The 20817-nt window shown below is 43.9% G+C and overlaps 1 protein-coding gene across 3 annotated transcripts in view; it reads right to left on the minus strand.

The window, feature by feature from the left end:
- Positions 1-331: 331 nt before the first annotated feature.
- Positions 332-20817, minus strand: part of LOC122411127 (T-box protein H15-like) — a 32885-nt gene continuing 12399 nt past the window's right edge. For 2 of the 3 annotated variants that reach the window (XM_043419678.1, XM_043419677.1), the window contains 4 exons: positions 18134-18407; positions 15148-15312; positions 2420-2496; positions 332-2182 (listed from right to left, as the gene is read on the minus strand). In XM_043419678.1, the coding sequence (XP_043275613.1) occupies positions 1543-2182; positions 2420-2496; positions 15148-15312; positions 18134-18407 (1156 nt within the window). In that variant the 3' untranslated portion in view covers positions 332-1542. The remainder of the gene's footprint in view (positions 2183-2419; positions 2497-15147; positions 15313-18133; positions 18408-20817) is intronic. The other variant, XM_043419679.1, reaches the window with a different exon arrangement.

Below are 20817 nucleotides of genomic sequence, written 5' to 3' on the forward strand. Positions count from 1 at the left end.
CAACTTGTCCTTTTCTTCCTTCGCCTCTCGCTCGCGCGCTCTCTTTATCCCGGGCAGATGGAGACCGATTGAATCAAATTGTTACGCCAACATTTGCGCAGTCTGGTGTACTCTCTCGTTGCCGATGTCGTGGGCCGTGATCGAGGAAATTAACGGAGTAAGGAAATCGCCGAAGAGAAAAAACAAACGAGGTGAAAAAAATTTGATGAGAGCTCAGAGGAGCGAATTCCATTGCCCGCGAGAGTTCGGTAGTTCTATAAAGCATGAGACGCGGTCGGGAGGGCCGAGTATCGGAGAGCTGAGGAACGATTCAGGAAACTTCTCATCAACGTATTGGTACAAGAGTTCTTTTTTCGTTTTATTCGGGGTCGTTTTTTTATTTACATTGCAGGGAGAGGGTGGGCAGAGACAGAAGACAGCTTGCATAGCGATTTCATGGCGTTTGCAATGCGTTTCCGAAGAAAAAAAAAAAAAAAAAACATGAACGAAATAAAAACAACAAGCAATGTTCATTTTTGTTCGTTATAACAATACAATAACTTTTTTTTTACGCACTATAGTAGTACTAATCGAACTCACAAATTGAGACGTCGATCGCTCAAGCGATACGCGTCGCATTGCGAATTTTCTTTCAATTCGTTCTTTTTTTGTAAAAGAGAAACATTTCTTTTTTTAGCGTCTCATGAAATCGATGAAAATCAAATATTATTATCGCTCGTCGCGATCGCGATCGCAACGAACGCCAGCGATCAACCGAGACACGGACAAATCATAAATAACGATAACAATAAGTATAATCATACGATATACATTATATATATATTTTACATATACATTTATATAATAGAGCTTATTATGTTACAATAGAAAGGAGATTTAACCCGTTGTTCGTGAATATCATTATATATATATACAGTGGAGAACCCGATTATTACACATACACGAGGGAATGAAGAAAATAGAAGAAAAATGAAAGAAAATTCCTCTCGTGTACAACGCGCGTAAATCCTCGCTCTATATACGAAAAATTATGCATTTTCTGTGCACGTATATTACAGGCAAATCTTCTATTCGCGCGAGGAAAGATATTTGTCGATTTTCTTCATGCGACCCCCTCGATAATTCGTGCTCAATTATCTACTGATGACTTTTTAACGACTGGAGTGAAATTGCGTCGAAAACATTTCTATTCCGTAATTTCCTGGGGCCATAAGAAAATTCATCAAAGTTCGATTCACCTGAGCGCGATACTTGACGCGGATCCACTTGTGCGTCGTCGCAAGGAAATGATAAAAAAAAGAAAAAAAAAGAAGAAATAAAAACGAATTCGAGAGAAGAACAGTGTGTATAAGAGCGATTGCGAAAAATGATTGTTGGGAATGTTTGAAAAAATATCTCACCGGGATATCAACGGCATTCGTCGTCGCACCATCGTTATTATAATTATTATTGATATTAATATAATTAATATAATTATCGTAATGAATATGAGTGGAGTTGTGATAATTGTTCGCGATCACGAGAGAGTCTTCACGACGACTACTACGAGGGCGAGAGATCTTGGGCCTCGCGATAAAGGCTGTCGGTTGGCGATGGCGTTGCTCTTCTCGATGCCGAAGGCGAGGCGCTCGCCGGGGTCGATGGTTTTCTGATCGCTGAGGATGGATAGGGAGAGAAACGATGATGGGCGAGCGCAAGGGCCGAGGGATAAATCGGTCGCGGTGCTGCTGGACCCGGCGGTGGACTTTGTTGTGAACTCGAAGCTGCCAATTGTTGTTGTTGGTAATGATGAGCCGCGGCAAATAACGTCGGACCCAAAGACGACGCCCACCACAAATGACTCAATTGTTGTTGCTGCTGATGCTGCTGTTGCTGTTGCTGCTGCTGCTGCTGCTGCTGCTGCTGTTGCTGTTGCTGCTGCTGTTGATGCTGGTGCTGCTGATGACTCGTGCCCGCTGCTCCCGATGCACCAGGATATACCAAAGCTGGGTTTACCAACTGCGCGTAAGGGCCAACTGTCCTTAACAAGAATTGCGAACCCGCTGCCCAGAGCGCCTTCTCCTCCAAGCTCAAATTCGTCGCGCCCGCTTGCAATTGACCCATCTCGAAGGGCAATCGGTGTGGAAACCTCAACGATTGCTGTTCGGCCAGCATCGACTCCATCGTTTCCCTGAAAGGGAAACTACTCGATTATGTTATATGTTTCTTTTGGATTAGAGGACTCGGGCAATCCGCGATTTTCTCATTCCATTTAATGTTGTTCCAGGAACAAAGTATCAATTGCATGTCAGGCAGTTATTGTTATAGCGATGTTTCCTCGAACTAATCGTTCTTTGCTGAAGTCGAATGAGCTATATTTTAAAATGAGGAATCTATTTTGTTGACCTAATCCGTATGAAACAGAGAGTGTACGACTCACCTCTCAAAGTCAGTCAATCTCGAAGAATCCCTGAAGCCCTTTGCGAACGGATTGCTGTCAATCTTCAACTTCGTTATCTGCAATCAAACGTTATCCATCGTCATAAATTCTGCAACGAACGTTTCCCGAAGCGACGTGCGCCGCAACGCTTGAAAAATTCTATATATATACCCAACAATAGTTCTCTCACATATTCCAAAGTGTTTTTCACACACTCAAGGAAAAAACTTGGATGGAAACTCGTCGAAATAACGCTGGAAAGAACTGTGACGAGATGTACTAAATTTATGGGTAGTTTGCTCCGAGAGTTATCTGATGATCAGTCGGAGAAAGATAGAGAGATAGGACCTTGAGGAGAAGGGAACTTTAGCTTCGTACACATGTTCATTCATACACGCACGTATATACACATTTATCTGTATATAGGCAGGATTGTTCACCCTTCGAGAGAGAGAGAGAGAGAGAGTCTTGTTATCGTCGCGGGTACCGCGTCAAATGGCAATTCGCTACGAAATTGCGTCGGTTCGTCGGTGGTACAAGCGACATCGTCAACGATCCGTATCGTTGAAAACGGCGTGGACGAACCCGTAGCACGCGGACACGAAAGCTTCTCTTGCATTACTACTACACGTATGCGCACGTGTGTATGTATTACCGGTATATAATATACGTAGAAGGTTCTCTCGTCGCCAGGGATCGATCGGAAGTCAACGGCTCGTAAAATTAGAGGACTATGGGAGGGGGAGGCGCGACAAAACGAAATCGCAGCTTCGTACACCAAAAGGGGAGAGAGAATATACGTTGTGTATAACAGCATATCACCAGCACCAACTTTATCGCGCGCTTTCTCTCGCCCCCTCCGCCTCATTTTCTCCTCTTTTCTCCTTCTCTCTCGCTCGCTCGTTTCAATTATTGCAGCACTGCAAATCTTCCGAAGCGTTCCGGAGACTTTGCCGTGTTGGTAGCCGGGTTAAATCCCCACGAAACATTTATCTTCCTTGATGGGAATAAAAGCTGGCGAGCTCTCGTGGAGAGACCGAGCAAGCTCTCGGTAAAACGACCCACATGATATAATTTAAAATTGCACAGATACTTTATTATACTGTGCCAAGGACTGCACGTTCCTATACGTATACGTATATAAAGGGAGCGAGAAAAGAGGGCCACTGCGTAAAGGTTTATATAGACGTGTAATGACTGCTGAGACGAGGAAAAATGATGTGATTCACTTCAATGCAGTTTATTTTGATGGAATACGTCTCGCGCAGTTATTCAAAGAGATCTCTCAACGAATCACCACGAACCAATTGCCCTTCATTTTCAACGTCTAAGCACCGTTACGTCACATTGTAAACTTTTCTTAACTTCAACTTAAGGAGGGTGGATCACGATATCAAAATAATCAGAATTTGGTCAATTTTCGTGATAACATTCTTTGGCATCAAGTACACAAATACAATTTTTTTTCAAATTTTTTTACCACACCGTTATCGCATAATTGAGCGTTAAATCGAAGTTCTTATTCACGAGATGCATAATTGATACGTTAACTCTATGCTTATACGCGTGAACTTTAGTGTTCAATTACTCGAGAGCTATCTGGTAGAAAAATCTTAAAAGAATTATATTGTCTTAAATATTTGTAAAGAATACATTTGCCAAGTTCTATTAAATTCTCATCCCTTTAAATTCTTAATATTTTTAACATATGGTTTAGCATGGCAACATTGTATCCTCGCGATCCACCCTCCTTAATCGAAATGTTGAGCTCTTCATTTCAAACGAATATGCGTATACATCCACTATTGGGAATGTATAAAAAACAACCGAAAACAACATATTTTAGTTCATCTGATTAGGCTGTTGATAGCAACATTCATTTTTCTAATCTCACTACCCGACGCATGCTTTTTTTTATCCTTAATTAAGAACGTGAGCTTCCGTTTCAACACTACAAGGCGAAACTGTCCGCGGTATCAAATTATAACCGCATATCCGCGCGTCCAACTTCCTGCGCCCTTTTCGCGCGGCGACCTGTACACCGCAGACCATATATAAACATAACCTATGAGCTGTGCGAGTAACCAGGAGAAGCTTCAAAGTCCCCGGCAAACCGCAAACCTACCCCCGCGCAGTTAGAGTCCTGCTTTTCGATATGCGCGTACAACGCCGGAGGCCACCCAGACAGTGCGAGTGTGTTCCTTATTTGGCTTAGCCAAAGAGGATGTTCGCAGGTGGCCTTCAAAAACGAGCAGCCTCCCGACATATTTTCCACATCATTCGTACACGCACGTATCCTGGGTAATATTAAGAGGGTCAAACATATGGGACGTGCAATGGCGAGGCAGAACGAGTAATCAGATAAGTCGAGACGATGAGGTGAACTCAAATAAGTCAAAGTCTCGTCGACGAGATCTATGAAAAAAATGATGATTCTAATTATTGTGTAAAAGAGGAAAAAAGCAGAGGAAAAGAAGCCATTGAAAAAGAGGGAAAATTTGATTGATCGTAAAGTCGGCACAGCCAGCAGGCCCACGGATTTGGAACGAATCAACAGAGATAGAGTCGTCAATCTCCACGTGGTATTTCACGCGCGCCCAATACTCTTGCGTTAGGGAGTGAGGAAACAAAAAAACGCAGCCTTAAGGACGAGAAAGTGGGAAAGAGAGAGAATAGAGACCGGACATGGGGAGAATCTCGCAGAGATTATCGCACGCATCACACCGCACTAAAGTCATTAATCATTTCGGATGTGATCATCAACGCCCCGTTCTCGCGCCGGAAGGACAACGCGTACACGCTCAACATCCTTTACGATGTCTATATTATATATATTTAATATCTCTATACGTTGCTCAGGATCTTGATTTATACGGGCACATTTGTATATTACACTCGGATCAGCGACTCGTAACCGAAAGGACTTTACTCGCGTTTGGTCTCGAGTGACAAATTCTTTCGTTCTGCTTCCCTCTTCCTCGCTCCGCGTAACTACATTTGTACGAATATTTTCCTTCAAGGATGCCACAACGCTTCCGGAGGTGCATATCGCAGAGACTGAAAAATGAGCGATACCGGAGAGGGAAAAACAAATTAAAAAAGCGATCCCGGTGGCTCCTATCGTTCTCTCTTTTGACAGGCACTTTGTGCCTCTTTCGAAGCCCCGAAAAGTCCTTCCTCACGACCACCGACCTTGCCGAGGGCCTCGACGACTGCCCGCTCCATAATCTCTTTCTCAAATACACTCCCTGCATTTGTTACTTCGACACGAGCGAAAGTTTTCTTTTCAAATCCCCCCAGTGGCACACATGCAATACGAGTGCACAACTCCCCCATCATGTTTTGCTCGTGTTTCTCATTTGCCTCTTTATTGACACAGTAAAACGAGAACTTCCTATTCGTAGCTCGACTCTATATGAGAATCCCACTTATTAGATCGCCTCGTTAGCTCTCACATGTCTTTTTTGCTTTCCAGCTGCAGCCTAAAATCGGATTCAAGAATAGGCGAGTAGACCCAAATCGAACTGCATTCAAATCTCTTTTCGTATGCGAACGTTGTCAGTGTAATCGAGCGAAGTTATTTATTCCTGGGGTCTCGACGAGTCGCGAACTTTCCAGCAGTCGTCGATGAATCGCTGCTCCGATTTTCTTAGTGTCGAAAATGGCGAATCAGATTCAAGGCTCACAAATAAGTGTAACGAGAACTTTCTTTTCGAACCAATTCAACTCTTGTAAACTTGAAACCTCAAATCGAATAATCGAATAAGTAGTAAAGACATCTTTCGACGAAAATCTCGACATCTATTTTATTTTATACTTTTTAAAGTTTACTACTATTTTCTTAAGTGGAGGCGTTTTTCAGTCGGGAGTTTTTGTTCTTTTTTTTTCTAGTGCAATTTCCGGGATGTTCGAAAATTCATAACTCGGATCCGAGCTCGATTTCCAAATTGAAAAAAATGACAGTTCTCTAAACAACATAGCGATTTTTGAAGAATCGATCATCTTTGGATGGCCCTGTAGTCACGAAATCGAGGCAGTCGAGCAGGGTAATTAGGGCAGATATCAACAGAATGTACCCTCACAAAAAAGCAGCTGTTATTTAACCCTCTACTTCGGCAACTGGTATAAGTTTGGGAGAATTTTAAAAACAGATAAAATTTTGCTGATTCAGTTGATAGCTTCCAACTGAATCGGATTTGCGTTTATCACTTATGCAGTTTGAATGGATCTCTGAGTGATATAACAGCTGAAATAAAAACTTTTGAAAATGATTTAAAAATTGAGCTTATTAAAATTTCAAAAAATTCTCCCGCCACTTTCAAGGGCAGCATCAAAATCGCTGATCCAGCGCGCACGCACTTTCCTTGAAAAGTAACGGATCTGCCCCCCACATATATTTCTCGAGCATTTTTGTACAGATTAAAAAAGTTCCATCGACCTTGGTATACTTGTTTCGTTCCTTTTCTCCATTTCGAGAGACGAAATGATAAATTTGATGAATCGGTGTCTCGACATGTAAAGTTATTTAATTGCATGTGTACCAGTTCAATCATAATGGGAAGATGATTATGAAAGAACGATTTGGAAGAATGTAGATCGAAGTGTAGGCGAGAAGCGTTGTAACCTATTTATTTACATATGCACGCGTATCAATGTATTATGTAGACGGATTCGTACAGTTAAAGAAGTGTGCGATTAAGCGTTTGACGCGCGGGGGTGGCCGAAGCGTCAAGTGGGTGGTCCAATTACCCTGGCGGGTTTCTCTCGCCAGGGCCGGGCTCAAGAACTTGGGGATCCGAGTTTGAGAGCATGGGTGAGGAACTCCGGGTCGTTCTCTCGCGTGAGGAACGCGTGTGCACGTGCGGGCGGGATAGTCTTCTCTCTTGCTTATGGGTAATAAGACGCTGGCTCTTCTCTTCCTGTTTTTCTCTTGCCTCTCGCTCTTTCTTCCTATCCGCAGCGCTCCCGCTTCTTCTTTATCTTTATCTTATTTCGTAGCTCTTTTCCTCGGTTGGCAAAAGCCTTAATAACGCGTATGCGGAGAAGGATGCGGAGAAGGTGGTGGTGCAAGGCGGTGGGCGACGAATGCATCTCGACTATGACGACGACTACGAAAACGCGGGGAACAAGAGACACGAGACTCTGAGCCGAGCTTAGCCTCGCGAGAGAACGGCTTGGTTTTAGTTACGATTCCTCGCTGACATCATTAGCCAAACATCTGGCCCATTCCCCCCCCCCCCCCCCCCCCTCGCATCCTCTCTTTCTCTACTTTCCTGCTTCCTTCGTTTTCTCTCCCCTTCACTTCAGCCCCGGAATCGTATACACATGCACCTCGTAAACGAGAATGCGCCCAAAGCACATTTTCTTTTTGCCATTGTATTACGTACGGCAATTCTCTAGCGCCAATTCAACGCTTTTTATTCGCCGCGACTCCTTTCGCCCGCTCCCACACGAGCCCCGTTACGGAAATTCTCGTGAAAATACCGATTGTTACGACGGACGATATGAAAAAACGAATTATCACGAACAATTATTTTTTCCTTTGATTTTTTTTCTCCTAACGTTTACGAGCGTTTGCGTGGCTCGCGCGGTGGGAAATTTAGATGAGTCGGGGATAACTTTTATGGGTATCATACGATTAGAAAAAAAAGTCAAAGGTAAATCGGCTCTACGGAGTTTCTTTTAGTATGACGACGACGTCGAAAAATTAGTGTATGCAGCGTGTTAAAGAAATTTATGTTCCTCGGTCTTATAAGTGCACGTAAAATATCATTCAACTATTTGAGCTTGTGTGTATATATGTAAATATATATTTAGGGGAAAAATGGTATTTAAATATTTATTACTTTGCAATTAGCTCTTTATTGACGTTAATTTTTGCAGGCGAGTACTCGTAAACGTGACGGGACGAAATTCAACATTCATTTGATACGACTGAACGCGCGTGCAATTTCACTGGACTTATTATTTAACATTATCATTTCTCCGGTTAGTGTCAGTTTATTCAAACTTGCGCAGCATCATCATATTCGCAGTAGCGACTAATAATAAAATTGATGTTGATTCATTTTTTTTTTTCGAAAGTTTATGCGCAGCAGTTCAAATTGTTATTCGTACAAATTTGATATATTCATTCTTCCTGGTGTTTATTTCATTTAATGTCCATTTGAGAATGTACACAAGTACATAAACTTAGGAAGCCTCATACTTTACGATCGTCTCCCATGCTGCATCAATACTTTGCCAACGTATATACATCGGCGCCAACAGCTTCGTGCAAAACGGGCTCTTTTGATCCTTTGATGAACGGAGCTCCGTCCAACAGAGCTTCGCATATATACACAGCGGAACTCGTGATCTCCACGCGCAGAAAAGCATCTCGAGAAAGAGAGAATTATGAGAACGCGAATGAGAATTTCGCGACAAAAAAATGGCCGAAAAGGCATGAGCTGTCTCAAGAGAGGGAGTAAATTTACGCCCTTAAGGTTTTAACGTTGTTGGGGGCAGACGAAAGATATGGACGAAGAATAAACGAGCACACACACGACGGTTTACGGCTTCGCTGACACGACGCGAAATATCCGCCGAAATCCAGCAACCACGTTTGGCCCACTTCCATTCCTCTCATCTTGTCCGCATCTTATTTCCGCTTCCCCCTTCTACCTCAACGCGCCGACCGATTTACTACTCGTGAATATAGTGACTTTTGCGGTTTCGAGGAAGATTTTTCTCAAATAAATGCCGAAAAATGATCGATCGTTCTTTCGTCCCAATATATCGAAACTATAAAGTTGATTTTATTTTTATACTAAACCAGCAATCTGCTCGTACCATTTAAACATACGTGCAAATAAAATTGAAGTTGCACGCATTTCCGTTAATCTGATATGAAGAAAGAGATTGAAATTCACTTTATCTTTGGATCAACCGGGCCTGCATGACCCGCGAGATTCACATTCTCGAGACTCTTGATTCTGTTAATATTTTTTTACATTTTTATTAATCATTCATAGAGACCAAAACAATTGTCGAGTTCGCACGAACGAAATTTCGTTCAATGTTTGAAAAGAATGCATTTTTACAGTCCCATTTTGACAGGCTGATGGTTCAACGGTGCTTCAAATCGACGCGTCTTTTATTGAAGCTGAGAATTTCTCGATTGCTCCTTACAAATTGAATTATGAATGCGACTACTAAAAGCTTGATACGAAATTCCACTCAATCCCAGTGCCACATATCTGTACAAGCCTTGATTGGTTTCATGAGATAATAGACGCCAGCTAATTCGACTATTGGTACTCGCGGGAGGTTATTCATTAGGTTACAACGAAAACGCAATTACCAGATCGTCGAATCAATTTAAATGCGGAGAATCGTTAAACTGATAGTCATTCCCCAGGCTTGAATCGCAAATCATGATTCATCCCCTTTTCTCCTCTTGAATTTAGAATGGATGAGAACGGAGACAGTTATATTTTCGTTCAAAAACGATAAGATTGACAGGAAAAGCGGACGATCGAATTACAATCGAAAATTCGTCCTCGAGGATCTATCGCGCCAACATCTCTGATTCGATTTTCGATATTTTGTGCATCAGCCGCGAAAGAATCAATCATTTTTGCACAATTGTACGAGGGTTGATTAGGCAACTCGTGAAACAAATTGAAACAGCGACTTTGTTCCCAGTAAAAGAGCATTCGGTACACAATTATTGTGGAAAGGATATAGTTTCGTAATAGGAAAAGAAAAAGGATATAAAAGTAATAAGAGCGGAAAAGAGAGGGAGCGAGAGAAATCTGCTGCCTTTCTCTAATAATAGATTTAATAGAGACACGCTCATTGAAGAGGTCGCGCGCCCGCCACGCTTTAACTGCCGCCTTCTGGTTGATCCCCTTAAAAGAATCTTTCTTACTCCCTCGTACACCGAACACGATTCGTTTGACGTTCGAGCCTGGTGGCCGTTGTACATTCACGGGGGGGACTCGTGCACAAGATTCTCCTTGCTTTCTTCTCGTCTCTGAATCTCACACTTGCGCTCATACGAATACGAGTGTATTCACGTACGTGTCGAAGCGAATGTGAGACAAACTTGAGTGCCATTTCTCCCACATATTCTGTGACCAACCCTGCAATCTACTCGTGCAAGGAAAAACGATTTTACATCGTGTGCTGCATGCCATGTTCAACTCTAGGCCCTGCCATGTATCCTTGCGACCCTCATAAATTTACGTACACCGCTTTATCATCACGAGAGCCCGCGCACCAACCACTCTTATATATCATCATATTATACCACAACTATTTATTGGAACATCACTTGCTCCGCCGTCGCAAAAGGCAAGCGCCTTATTCCTTCCGGTGTGAGACGAACGTTTCATCATAAAAAATATTGCCAAAAATTCGACGCTCAAATGCATTCTGAGAAATGGCTAAGCCGCATCACGATCATTTTCGCTTCCCTCGGAATCCGGCTGACTTGTGCAGCTAGTTAATTCTTCATTTAATTGTATCCCGAAGACTTCTCAGACCCACGCGCAACAGAATAATCGAGTCCTCTGAAAGTTCTCCTGGTACATGGAATCGCGTTGAGGCCGAGCCACGAGAGTTGTCATAGTTATCAAAATTCAATGATTAATCCGTAAGAAATATCTGCAAATCTTTCTCGCACCAACCCACTTCATTGCGTGAATATTGAGGTTGAAGTTGAGGTAAATCTTAAATTTTGAAGTGTACGAAACGCGAGGCTGGATGGCGCAGTAACAACTAGGACAGTGTAATCGCGCGGTAGGCAGAAAGCGCACGGGGACACACACCGTGTGAGCAGCAGTTGTAACATCGTCTCTCCTGTCTCATTTGAGGCCGATTATTTATGTTTTTCTTTTGTGCTTTAAGAGAGAGAGAGAGAGAGAGAGGAAGAGTTGACTGACGAAGCCGACAACTACGAGGCCGCGACGCCTGCAGCCACTAAAACCATCGGCTCCTCCTTTAGTCCCCTCTTCATGTGCGCCAACACGCACCACGTCCAAGATGCCATTATCCGCGTGCTACTATATATGCCTCTATATACTTTTCCATGCTACATATATACGCGCCTACATACAGGGTGTCCTTCAAAAATTTTATAACTGTCAATCTTATAAAAATACGTCTCACAGCAGGGAATGGAAAATCTTTCAAACAGATTTCTTCTTTCAGGGTCAATTAAATTGACCGATTAATTCGACTTTGGGCTTAATTTCCATGAGTCAGCCCATCCGAATTATTTTTAAAATGCAGCCAAATAGACTATTTGCCAAGGGCGTCTCGGTTTATGAGGATTGAAAATTGCATCTACCGAAATTCTCTCATGTAATATTTTGTAGAAGAGCTTCGACTGCACGGAATCCACGCACCCTTGAGAGGGGTCTCTTCTGCTCTCAACTTGGTTCGTTCTCCAAAGACGCGGCGGTTTTTCGCTTCGTGCTCACACCAAGAAACAACTCACCGCCCTCCCCTATTCTTCTTTGTCTCCCCTCTCTCTCTCCCTTCCTCTGCGTTCGTCTTTATCACGTTATTCGGAGACTAAAGGAGTCGAAAGTCTCACAGCCTGCGCGTACAGACACTTCCATCCCCCCGTCTCGTTTTCTCTTTGCACATCGCCGCGGCCGCTCCTCGGAGTTTTACCTCCGGAACGGTCGCACTCCCGAGAGCACCTAATCGGGGGCCTCTAACCGGAAAAGTGCTTATTGCGAAAACATCGCTTGCTCGTGTTAATCTTTGTAAATCACTCGGGCTAAAAGCCTGAATTTCATGGAGCGTCACTTCCGCGATTTAAGAACGAGACCACATTCTCGCGTTATCGAAAAGTGCTTCGTTCCATTCAACAAAAAGTTAAACGGAGAGCGAAAATGACGGAATGTTAGACGAGAAAAAAATCTTTGCGAAAGCTCAATTGGCGGTATAATACCGAATGGCTTCGCTTTTGCAAAGCGCGCTGAAAATTGGGAAAAGGTCATCCGCGCAAAGTGCATTTCGCAGGGGCACTCGTACGCAGAAGCGAGGAGAACAACAAGTTAGCTACGAGAGAAGAACGGAAGAGAATAAAGGACGCGGGAAAAAAAGTGAGCGAGGTAGCAGTTAAGTTATGAATTATGACGTGTGTACGGCCTCCTCTCTCTCACCCTCGGAGCAGCTTACAAGCGCGAGAGGAGGAAGAAGAAACGAAGCGAAAGAGGGAAATAAAAAAATAGGGAGATCGAGTCGTACGCAGGAGGTCGTTACCGCGCGAGTAGCATTTCGTTCTCGTCCCTCTTATGGTTTTGATGGTGCGGTGGCGAGAGGCAAAAACGTCCGCAGCAACGATACCAACATACGAGTCCTTCTCTCCCTCTCTCACTTGCCTTTTTTTCATATTTTTTATTCGACTACTTTGGCGTGCGCGAGCGCGCGACCCTTTCAGGGCTTTTGCCCTTGGAGCGCTCACGGAAGTCGCGGCAAAAAAGCCTGTTAAACGAGGCAAGCGCGCGGCGACCACTCGCTCGTCATTTTCGGTGCTCCGTCGGGACTTTTGTTCCTGAAACATTCGCGCGCGTTAACAGCCACCGACGTTCATACCCTCTCGCTGCTGGCTCTGGATATATTTATCATTTGCGTGTATCATCATCCGACACTCCGCGAGTCAAGTTGAAAGAGCGAAGAAATTCAAGCTCCGCGTGTACCCGATTCAACGGACTCTGAACAAAATGGCGGCGTAGAATCTCGAGAAACGAAGGCCTCGCGGAGAGCCATTGCTTAGGCCCTTATCAAAAGCACAAGACTTCGCTCCGAGCGTCCAACTCCCATTTGTGCCAAAGGCGCTTTCCCGTTTCCATAGACTTCCAAGACTCGTGTTTTTTTCTAATTCACACTCTTTTCAAGACGGTAAACGTATCACGGTGCTCTTTTTTGCTCCGTCATATTCCGCGAGCGTTCCATTTTACCCCGATCTTTTCGACATATCTGTAATTTGTGCGTTCGAGAACGAAGAGCGAAGAGAACAACGAACGAGAACTCTAATGACGAAAGTCTCGACTGTTAGAGAGCCGCGAGACGATGAAGAATCTGCAAAAGTGCCCCGGAAAGTTCCGAAGAAGTGAGAAATCGTCAAAGCGAGAAAGGTATTAAGAAAGGAAAGATGGAGATAGAGAGAGAGGGACGAGGCTGAAGAGGTAGAGAGAAAAGTACAAGAAACGTGAGAGGGCGGTAATTGCCGAGGCATCTCTTCGCACCTCATCATCATCATCAACAGCTACGTCGTTGTCGTCGTCTTTCTCTCGTACGTATCTTCCTATCCTTTACCCATATATATATCGCCACAATGCAAAAAAGAGAGAGAGAAGCGAGCTTTGAAAGTAAAACGGTGCTCGCGGACCACCCGTTAACCCGTCTATCGCGTCAAAATTTCTCACAACTTTTCGCTCTTTTTCACTCTTCATCCTTTGTCCCGTATGAGTACACTCGAATTTCATTTTAACTCTAAAAACGAGACAAGTCAAAAAATGAGGGGGGGGGGGGGGGGGGGGAGGTGGAAACTCGAAGCCCGCATTTCCCATTCGTCTATTGTCACCCTCGTAGATCGTTCGTTGGATACAACGAAACATCGGCATAAATTCCGCGCATTTTCTTCGTATCATCGTCTCTCCTCTTCGTTCTCCTCCGCTTCTTGATCGCGATCGTCAAACACGCTCGAGCAAAAGCAACGTTTCGTACATGCGGACACGTGGCGACGAGCAAAACCACGATTATAAAACACCCAAGATGTTTATATATATATTTATATGCACGTATATAAAAGATGAGAGAGAGCGAATGACAGAGAGAGAGAGAGAGAGACTGAGAAGGCGTCCCGACGCCCCGGGAATGCGAGACGTCGACGAGACGGCCACGAGACTTGACGACTACGGACCACACAAGAAGCCAACGCAGAAGACGAGAATCCAACGTCCAGGGACACATAGCATATCAGAGAGAAAGAGAGAAATAGAAACCCACCCCCTCCTGCATACCCCGTTCCCCAAACGACCATAGTAAAATATGGTAATGTACGGTAGACCGAACGACCCGGGGACCTAAGAATCTCCATCGTTCTTCCCGCTCTCCTCCGACTTCAGGATCTGCGTACACTTTCTCGACCACAAAAATTAATTTTTCCGTGAATATTTTAAAAACTCCGAAAACTGAATCAATGGCAATTGATTAATACGATACGACAATGCACTTCAACTTTCCCGGTACAATACTTGGTCGGTGAATGGTCTACAATATTCTTTTTTTCTACTAGATTATCAGATTCGAAGTAATTTCGAAATTGTTGCACATTTTGTATTCGCTTCGCAAGCAGGGCGTGACTCGGGAGAAGAAATCTCGTGCTCCTTAAGAGCTAACTCGCTTTTGAGATATTGCTCTTGCGTGCCGAGTTGAAGAAATGAAAAATGCGGAATTGGGTCGAGGCGAGAGATACACGGGGGAGACAGATGCGAGAGGAAAGGCCCTCTGTCGAGCGGGTCCATTGAGAGCAAAAAGGTAGGCAGCGGCAGGGAGAGGGGAGTGAGAGAAAGGATAACAGTAGCAGGAAGAAGAAGAAGAAGAAGAAGAAGAAGAAGAAGAAGAAGAAGAAGGTGGTGCATGTAAAGGGAGAATTAGAGAAACAAGAAAAAGGGAGAGAGGAAGAGAAGGGAGAAAAAATAAAAGTTGGTAAATAAAATACTCACGAGCTGATTCTGATAGGCGGTGACGGCGGTGAAAATGGCCTCCGGGAATACGAAGGTCTTGTGCGGCTCACGCTCGAGATCTTCTATCGGATCCTTGTGCCCGGACTCTGGACGTTTAACCAGGTGGATTCTCGGTTGATACTTGTGCATCGAGTTCAGAACCAGCTGTAAAGAGTCCAGAAATATATCAGAGACGAATACACGCGCGCGCGCGCGTACAAAAAAAGCACAAGTACAAGTGCGTATACTAAAGTTTCGTAAGCTCGAGTGATGGATTTACGATCGAATTAAAGTCGGAGTCGTACCACACGGTGAAACCGCAAAAAAAATCACGATATTTAGAGCTCGCCGAAGATTTCCGAGCTTTTGAACAATAACGAAAAATTCGTGTCAAAACAAAACGTCAAATCATCCGATCGCTTTCGTTACACCGCGCACGAGTTCTCGAAATAATCCTTCAAAAGGCGACATACGAGCACGAATTACCCTTCAAAAATATATGCTCAATGTCATTTTTAACATCATTCTCCTCTTCCTCTCCTCGCCTCGTTTCTCGCGCATTCTCACGAGACTCCATTGTTTTTCACTATTTTTGTTCCGACCATTGATAGTACCTCTGTCTTTTGATATCTTCCGTCCAAGCTATTTCTGGCTTTTTGAAAGGATTTGTTCCACCCGTCACCGCAAAATAGCTCATAAATTTGACAAGTGTGATTGAAGAATGGAGTCAACTTAAGGCCAATACGGTTTAACTAAAAAAGACTTGAAAGAAGAAGGTGAAAAAGAGGGAATGGAAAAGTGCTCGTCACTTTCGTACGCTTTACAGCGTCCCAGCGAAATCCCATTCAAGAGATAACTTTTGCCATGGACGTCTCTCACGACGCGCCGGCTTCTCGAACGGGAGATGAACTCGAACTCGCGTTACTCTTCATCTCTCTTTCTACTTTTCACTCTCTGCTGGCTCTTTTTCATCCTTGATCGTCTTTCGTATTTGCGTCAATCCGCGAACGAATTAAGAAGCCGTGAAGCTACGAGAGGGACAAAAAAGCCCGAGAGACGATGGTCCGACACCTTTTTTTGGAATAAATTTTGATCCCCTTTCGCACACATCACATCGCACGTAAATCGGTGTAAAATGAATCAAACGCGGGGTTTCAACGAAAAGTGACTTCGCAGAAAGCGAAGACTGCGACAAAGCGGTCCTGTCGCATCACCAGCAGAGTAATATCGCAGTGAGAAAAAATTTCCGGAACGCACTTCGTAGTCTAATTAGACAAATGGATTTCATTAATTCACTCATTTTTTTCGTCAAACTCTTTATTCCAATTTCGCACCTATATTATTATCAGACTTCCGCGGTATCCAAATTCGTGGCTGTTAATTGAGCCATTTCCGTTCTTATTTCCTAATAAAAGGGTTCAACGTCGTAGCGCAGAAAATTTGGAAAGGTAGCCTCACATTTAAATAGATTGGTCGTCGCGATAAAAGCGTGTGCGAATAATTTTTCGCCCAACGAACGAGGACGCGAGACTTTTAAATATGTCTTACGAAAAATGAGGTATCCTTTTTTTGGAGAGCTCCTGAGAATGTCGATTGAAGTTTAGTGGCGATGAATTTTAGATTCAGAGGGAGCAGACAGATGCGATGATTTTTTAAGCATTTGATCGAGTCAACCTGATAATTCTAACGATAATTATTTCCATCAGAGAGATAGAGAAAAAAAGCAGAGAAACGAAGAGGAAAAGGGAAGCGTTTGAATTTTTGAGGCGAACGCAGAGTGCACGCAGGATGACGTTTGCTTTTGTGAGAAGAATATATAGTTGAAGCAACCGATCAAGATACTCGATATTGCATCGAGAGACAGATGAGAGCGCGCCTTTCCTTTGCCACTGAATAATGAAGATTTTCTAGTCAAACGTTCGACGTCAATTCCGTTGGGTTGATTACCGATCCATGGGAGCGTTCCCTATGCACCTGCAATCGAGCACGTTTGTGCCAACGATATTATATTTTAGGAAGAGACAGAGGAAGAAAGAGAGAGGGCTGCAACGGTGGATGCAGCAATCGGATTATTCGTTATCGGTAATACGCCAGGCGGTATAAATGCATGACTGATTAACGGAGACCGGTCTGCCGACGGTCTGACATCCCGTGTCTACGTTCCCTGTGCCAACAGGGAAATGCATTCTCCCCTCTTTCTCTCTCTCTCTCTCTCTCTTTCTTTCTCCCATCCGGCAATTCAATATCCTCTCGTTCCTGCGCGGATAAATTAACACGAGACAGCTCGGCGAGCGAGCCAGCCCAAATTCGCACGAGTTTCGGGGTGGTCCTGAAACTTTAAAGGGAACTCGCGAGGCTGCTGCTGTGTGACGCGAGGAAGCCCGATATTTTCGCCGCGCGCCCCGGCCATCAGCACAATTCAATTTAAATAATGGGAAAAGAAACCACCTCCGATTCGTCACTTGAATGAAAACACTAATGTCAGAAGTAATTGCCATTGAGAAATATGAACTTTTCGAAAATGTAACATCATCGCAGTAATTATAAACCTGCCCGCAGAGTCCAATGATTATTCAATATTGGATTATTGCGCATGCGATTCAGTAGTGATTGAAAATTCTTCGAATCAATGTCAATATTGGCTAATCCTAATTTTTCTCAATAATCTTACTACTACTCAATTTTTTTTCTTATCGCTAAAACGAATGCGAATGCATTTATTTAACCCCTTCGCGGCGACGAGACATTTTTCACTCCAAGTCCCCAAAACGCTGAAAAAAAAGAAAGACCAAAAAGATTTCTACGAAAATTGCAGAAATTCAAAATGGCGGAGCAAAATGGACAAATTGATCTGACGTCAAATGGCGTCACTGCCAGCACCGAAGGGATTAAATATTAATGCCTAAATACTATGGTAATAAAGGAATTGATATTGTAAATTGGAAGAACCGGAAGTACAATAACGAAATCATGAAATTTTACTCACGTGTCCGTGTCGGTCCATTTCGTTGTTCGTGAGTTTGACTTTCTCGAAAGAGACAATTTGTTTACGAAGTTGTTCGCCGGTGAATGGCGAGTCGGGATGTACGTAAAGTCTCGCAGGGGTCGGTGGATCAGCTTTGCCGGCGACGAGCCACGAACTTCTGTGATACGCATAACGATACCTCTTCTTGTCGACGGGCACAATGTCCATGAGTACGGCATAACGACCGTCGGATCTCAAGCCCTCGAAAGAGACTCGACACGTTGGAAACATTCGTCTGCCAAATTCATTGAAAAAATATCGATAAAATAATCATTTATTTCGTTGAGAGGACGAAACAAAGCATATACCGAAGTTTAATTTATTTGTATTTCGATTTTCAGCTCGTTAAAAGATATGCTTATGGCTCCGTGAAATAGTTGAAAAAATAAAGGCAACCCAAGCTCGAATAATCGAATCGACGGATCACAAAACTACGCCCGAAATCCAAGACAACTGGTTTCGAGTCTGTAAAACGGTGTGTCGTAAGCGAGTAAGCCAAGACTCAGGGATTCGACTGTGGTCCCGACTGGAGAGCCGCGTTTTACAAGGTGAGGACGATTCATAAGCTTTCTTGATACACACAGAGTTAGAATGTACCCTTTGCACTGATGCGCGCACTGTCTTTTGGTCGTACAAACATGACCGCACGATCCTGTGGCAAGTTTCGCGATGCTCTCGCGGCCTTCCCTACCTCTCTCCCCCCCCCCTACAAGCGTCCATTCTCGCTCTCTCTGCTCAGCCGCTACTTGGAACATAGTAGTCAGGATAGTTTTCTCGTCCTTCCGAGGATTCTTCATGTTTGACCTTTATGGGCGAAGGAGGAGGGAAAGAGAGGGAGAGAAAAGGAGGATGAAAAAGAAAGCGGGAAAGAAGGAAAGAGAGGCGAGGGAGAGAAAGCTAACATTAATATCGTGTCGGAACCCCCGCTGCTCGACCACTAAAACGCTGGGGACACCCGCCGATCTTATCTCGTGTGCTTCGCTTCTTCTTTCTCTTTCTCTCTCGCTCACTCTTTTTTTTCGACTCGTCCTCACGGCCCCCTTGTCGACTCTCTTTGGTATGCATTCATCCAGTACGATCGTTCACCACAACGAGACTGCGAGTAATGCTTTTATTTATCAAGCGCCCTCACCCTTTGTTAATGAATTGAACGCCCGCGCTCTCTCCCTTTCTCTTAAACAAAGTATGCAACTTTTTGCCTCTCGCTATTCCGGCGACATCTCGCACAGGCCGTCGTCTTAACCACGAGATACACCTCCTTTTCCTTCCACTTCTTCTTCTTCTTCTTCTTCGTGCTTCTCTTGCCATCCTTCCTCTTCAATTAATTTAACCACCCTGACTATGACCGAGGCGATAACCCGTTCTCTAGTTAATGAAAGTGCTCCCGTAACGCTGGAAATTGTCGCTTAACTCTCCCTCTCCCATCCCACTACTCGAAAGATATACCTGCTCTATTATTTCGTCCGTGAAATTGAAGTCCTCGTGAATAGCCGTATCAGCCGATTTATGTATATTCCAGACGTGTCTTGAAGTGATAATTAATTTTTTTAATTATTTATTTATTCGTCACAAAGATCGGCAAGATCAAGGGTATATATTATTTTGATCGCTGCTTAATTACTCGTTATATTTATCATCGCCATTTCGCAGGAGCTTCTTCCAATTATATTGGTAGGCATTTTTTCCTTCTTTGCAAGCTATAATTTTTTCGATTGTACGTTTTACGCCAATTATATGACCATTCTCTTCGGCAAATATACGCGCATAAATTTGAAAGTCCTAGGACCGAAAGAACCACCCTCGCTGTTTCATCGAATTAACTAAGAATCGCAACTCCACCCTCGTCTCCGTCATTTACGATAAAAGAGCAAGAATGAGAGAAAAGTTGAGGGATCGAAGGGAACGAAAGAGGGCGTGAACTATGAGTATATACTCGTCAAGGATAAAGCCACCCTCTTTACACCCTCTCGAGAGGGGCCGAAACCACCGAAGAGATTGGTCGCCTCAAAAACATTTTCCCGACTCACGCAGCAGTAGGAAGTTGCCCCTTGAAACAGAGCAGGAAATGCCTCGGGAAAGGGGGGGGGGGAAGTGGATAGTGAAGAAGCGCAGAGTGTGGGGGGGGAAGTTGTTTTTTTCGATTTTTTCGAGAGACTTGAGAATGGGAGAGCGAATGATCTAATTACTGATGGACGAGTAAGCACTCAACTGACTAGAGCACAATTCCTCCCCTCTCAGGGGAACGAAAAAATTTTCGAGCATCTCGTCTCGGACGTCCTTTTTTCCTCGTCGACTTTTCTTTTCACTCTCCAGGATGAGAGAAAAGGGGGTTTTATTTTTGTTGTCAATAGCCGCCTGAGCAATTAGGCTCTCGTCTTTCATGACGTATCTCAAGTTTCATTATAATTCACCCTAGAAAAAAAACACCCTTTTCTACAGCGTAGTCGAAAATGTTACTTCTCTCGCGACTCGTTCCGAAGATCTCTTTGCTTCCAAATGACAGATTTGCAATTCAAAGGACCAGCACTTTTGACGCATAAACTTTAAAAAATAACGCCAACCGGAAATGCATCAATAAATCAGCAGAAAATAGAGGTACGAGTTTAGGATGAGCGAAAGCTAAGATTTCAGTCTCTCCGAGAGCG

Source organism: Venturia canescens, chromosome 5 (genome assembly GCF_019457755.1).
Source record: "Venturia canescens isolate UGA chromosome 5, ASM1945775v1, whole genome shotgun sequence".
Taxonomy (NCBI): Eukaryota; Metazoa; Arthropoda; class Insecta; order Hymenoptera; family Ichneumonidae; genus Venturia; species Venturia canescens.